Here is a 2,894-nt window from a genome sequence, read left to right as displayed (position 1 = left end):
AGGTAGAACTTTGACAAGTAGAAGTGTCACAAAAATTGGAGAACAATTCTTTATCAAATCAAAGTTGAAAATACATGGACAAGAAACTTCTATTTATAAGAGAGAAAAACTTGCAAGGCAAGCATCTCAATAAAAAATCCTCTCAAATGAGAAGTGTCGCCTCCTTATTTGTGCAAATCCTCTCTATTCGTCCTTTTTTTCGACTATCTACTCTCCCCGGCTAAGCTGGCAAGAGAGAGTGAGGAGGTCGTTACGTGAGCGTTACATGACCGCTAACATTCCATTTATTATGGAAGGAGAAGGGAACGCCCAATTAGTAAGCATATCGAGGCACAGGTAGGAAACACATCTGGGCATTTGAAATGCATTTTTATTAAAACAAGAAAGAAGACAGGATCTTCTACTTATTTTTTATATTTATATATGTCAACTGCAACTGATTCCACTTGAGCAAGAGTAGCGGAGCGTGACAAGTCTTTTTTGGAGGAAAATCCTCTGCTTTGAGGAGGGGACATGCAGATCTTGATGTCATTTTTGTCTATGCTTAAGTGGACCTTTTTTCCTATTTACATCGAACTCTTACTTTACCCAAAATATAAGATCCAAAAATAATTCCTAAATTATTATGTACAATTTTTACAAACAAGAAGAAGAAAAAAGACTCTACAATTTACGACTGTTCATCTCCAATAAAATCTCATCTTCTCATATACTCTTAGTCAAAGATTTTCATTCTAGAATCCTTATATTTAGAGATATTATCGTCATTAATTACTATTTCTCCTCCCCTCTCTTGCTATTTTAATTTCACATAACTCATTTCCTCTTTGTTTTGTAATATTTTCCTCTTTCACTTTAAACATGAAACCTAGTTTCTTGCCCAAACTCCATAGATTACCTCTATTCTACCCACATGTTACTTATTATAGTTTCAAAATTTAATTTTAACTTATTCACTTGGCAAATTGTTATTAAAAATAAAAAAGATAGATTGTAAAATCAGAAACTATTTCTAATGATAGATTGGACAAAAATATCAAAATGAAAAGACTTAATAGAGAAATTATTTCAAATGTATAGAAATATACATATCACACAACTTTTCACTTTTTCAACTATTATTATTATCAAAATGAAAAGACTTAATACAGAATTTATTTCAAAGGCATAAATCATATTACAGAAATAAACATATCACACATCTTTTCACTTTTTCAATTATTATTGCTATGGATAAACCTCTATGAGAGACTTGAAACCTAGAACTTGAGTTATCTTGTAGTGATTGAACCCTGCAGAAAAGAACAACTTAGCCCAATCTTTCTCATTTCTCTGTTTTCCAGTAACCAACACCATCATCTCCATATCATAGTAGAGCTTTGTTTGTTCTGATTCACTGTCTCCTTTCACGTTTCCTATCACCGTGTCTATGATAATCACTTTTCCTTTATCTTTGTTATTGATTGCCTCCTTACATCTCTTCAGGATTTTCAAGCATTCCTCATCGTTCCAGTTATGCATTACAGTCTACATCACAAGCAAATCCAATCACATTAAATATTCAATAAAAACGACATGTTGATTATCTAACAAAGATCAACCAGTCACAAACACAGATTTTGTATCCAACATGATGAGATTTTCATAATTTCTTCATAATATTCAAAAGCCATACAATACAATCAACAAATGAGATTTAATTAATCTCTAACAAAAATCTATCAGCAATCAAAGTCCCTTTACTATTCAGAATAGACCGATAGAAAATGAAGTGTGCTAAAGGTGTAGTAAGAAGATAGTTAATATTAGATAATATTTACCTCTGCTAAAGGTAGAAGATAGTTAACAATTAGATAATATTTACCTTCAACATGATGGAATCAGCAGAAGGGATTGTTTCAAACATGTCCCCTCCAACATATTTTATGTTATCCGTTCCTTGCAAGCCATGAACAACATGTGGGAGATCAAAGACAATGCAGTTCAAGTGTGGAAATGAGTTGGCAATTGCCTTAGCCAAAGTTCCTGTTCCTCCCCCAACATCAACCAAAGACTCTAATCCTTGCAACACTCCCTTGCACTTCTCAATCACCACACTGGAAATCAATCGAGTGTCATTAGTCATGGCATCATTGAAAAGGTGATTGAATTTGGGCTCACGGCTAGCATAGTCCCACAAAGTCATCTCATTTTGTGTGTGAAATGGTGTAGGGTCATCATTTGTGAACCAAGTGGAGAATTGAAACCATGGATTGAACAAAACTGGATCAAGTATGACTTGTAGCAAACATGTCATACGAAAGGGATGGTCCTTAAGGAGTAGTATAGATGTATCAGTTAACACATAACTCACTTCTTGATTATTATGAGTGACAATGTGTTGAGAGAAAAAACCAGAGTGGACCAAGATTTGCATCAAGCGGGAAATAAAGCAAGTCTTGGAAGGATGAACTGGGAGTGAAGCAATGAGTTGTGAGAGTGGCATAGGTTTGCCATACTTGTGTATGACATCAGGTATGCACAAATCAATTGCACATTTAAGGCACATAGAGTTTATGAAACCAAAAGTTTGGTTCAATATGTGGGTTTGAGATTGAAATAGTTTAGAAGACTGATCTTCGTGGTGAACACTCATATTTTTGTATTTCAAGTAAACTTGTGATTAGCAAACTCACTTGGATGGATTTATATAGGACTGGTAATACCATCTATCGGTCCCATATTTCACTACAGTTAAACAACAAAACGCCAAGATATTTAGAGTGCAGTGCTATTTTATAACAATATATTTCTTTATACACATTAAATAACTTATCAAAAAAATTAATTTCACGTGTGTGTTTATTTCCTTGTTTTCATTGAGAAACATAGCACATATGTTTAATGATTACTAA

At 33.6% G+C, this 2,894-nt stretch overlaps 1 protein-coding gene across 1 annotated transcript; it reads right to left on the bottom strand.

Moving 5' to 3' along the window:
* Window positions 1-1,034: 1,034 nt before the first annotated feature.
* On the bottom strand, window positions 1,035-2,669 carry LOC137831558 (trans-resveratrol di-O-methyltransferase). Its single transcript, XM_068639284.2, has 2 exons — window positions 1,865-2,669; window positions 1,035-1,527 (listed from the first exon to the last, which is right to left on the bottom strand). The coding sequence occupies exons 1-2, from the start codon at window positions 2,633-2,635 to the stop codon at window positions 1,228-1,230; spliced, it is 1,071 nt and encodes a 356-aa protein (XP_068495385.1). The 5' UTR covers window positions 2,636-2,669; the 3' UTR covers window positions 1,035-1,227.
* Window positions 2,670-2,894: the final 225 nt, after the last annotated feature.

The sequence above is a fragment of the Phaseolus vulgaris genome, chromosome 11, assembly GCF_051622355.1.
Source record: "Phaseolus vulgaris cultivar YP4 chromosome 11, ASM5162235v1, whole genome shotgun sequence".
Lineage (NCBI taxonomy): Eukaryota > Viridiplantae > Streptophyta > Magnoliopsida > Fabales > Fabaceae > Phaseolus > Phaseolus vulgaris.
This window is presented reverse-complemented; position numbering and strand designations above follow the sequence as displayed.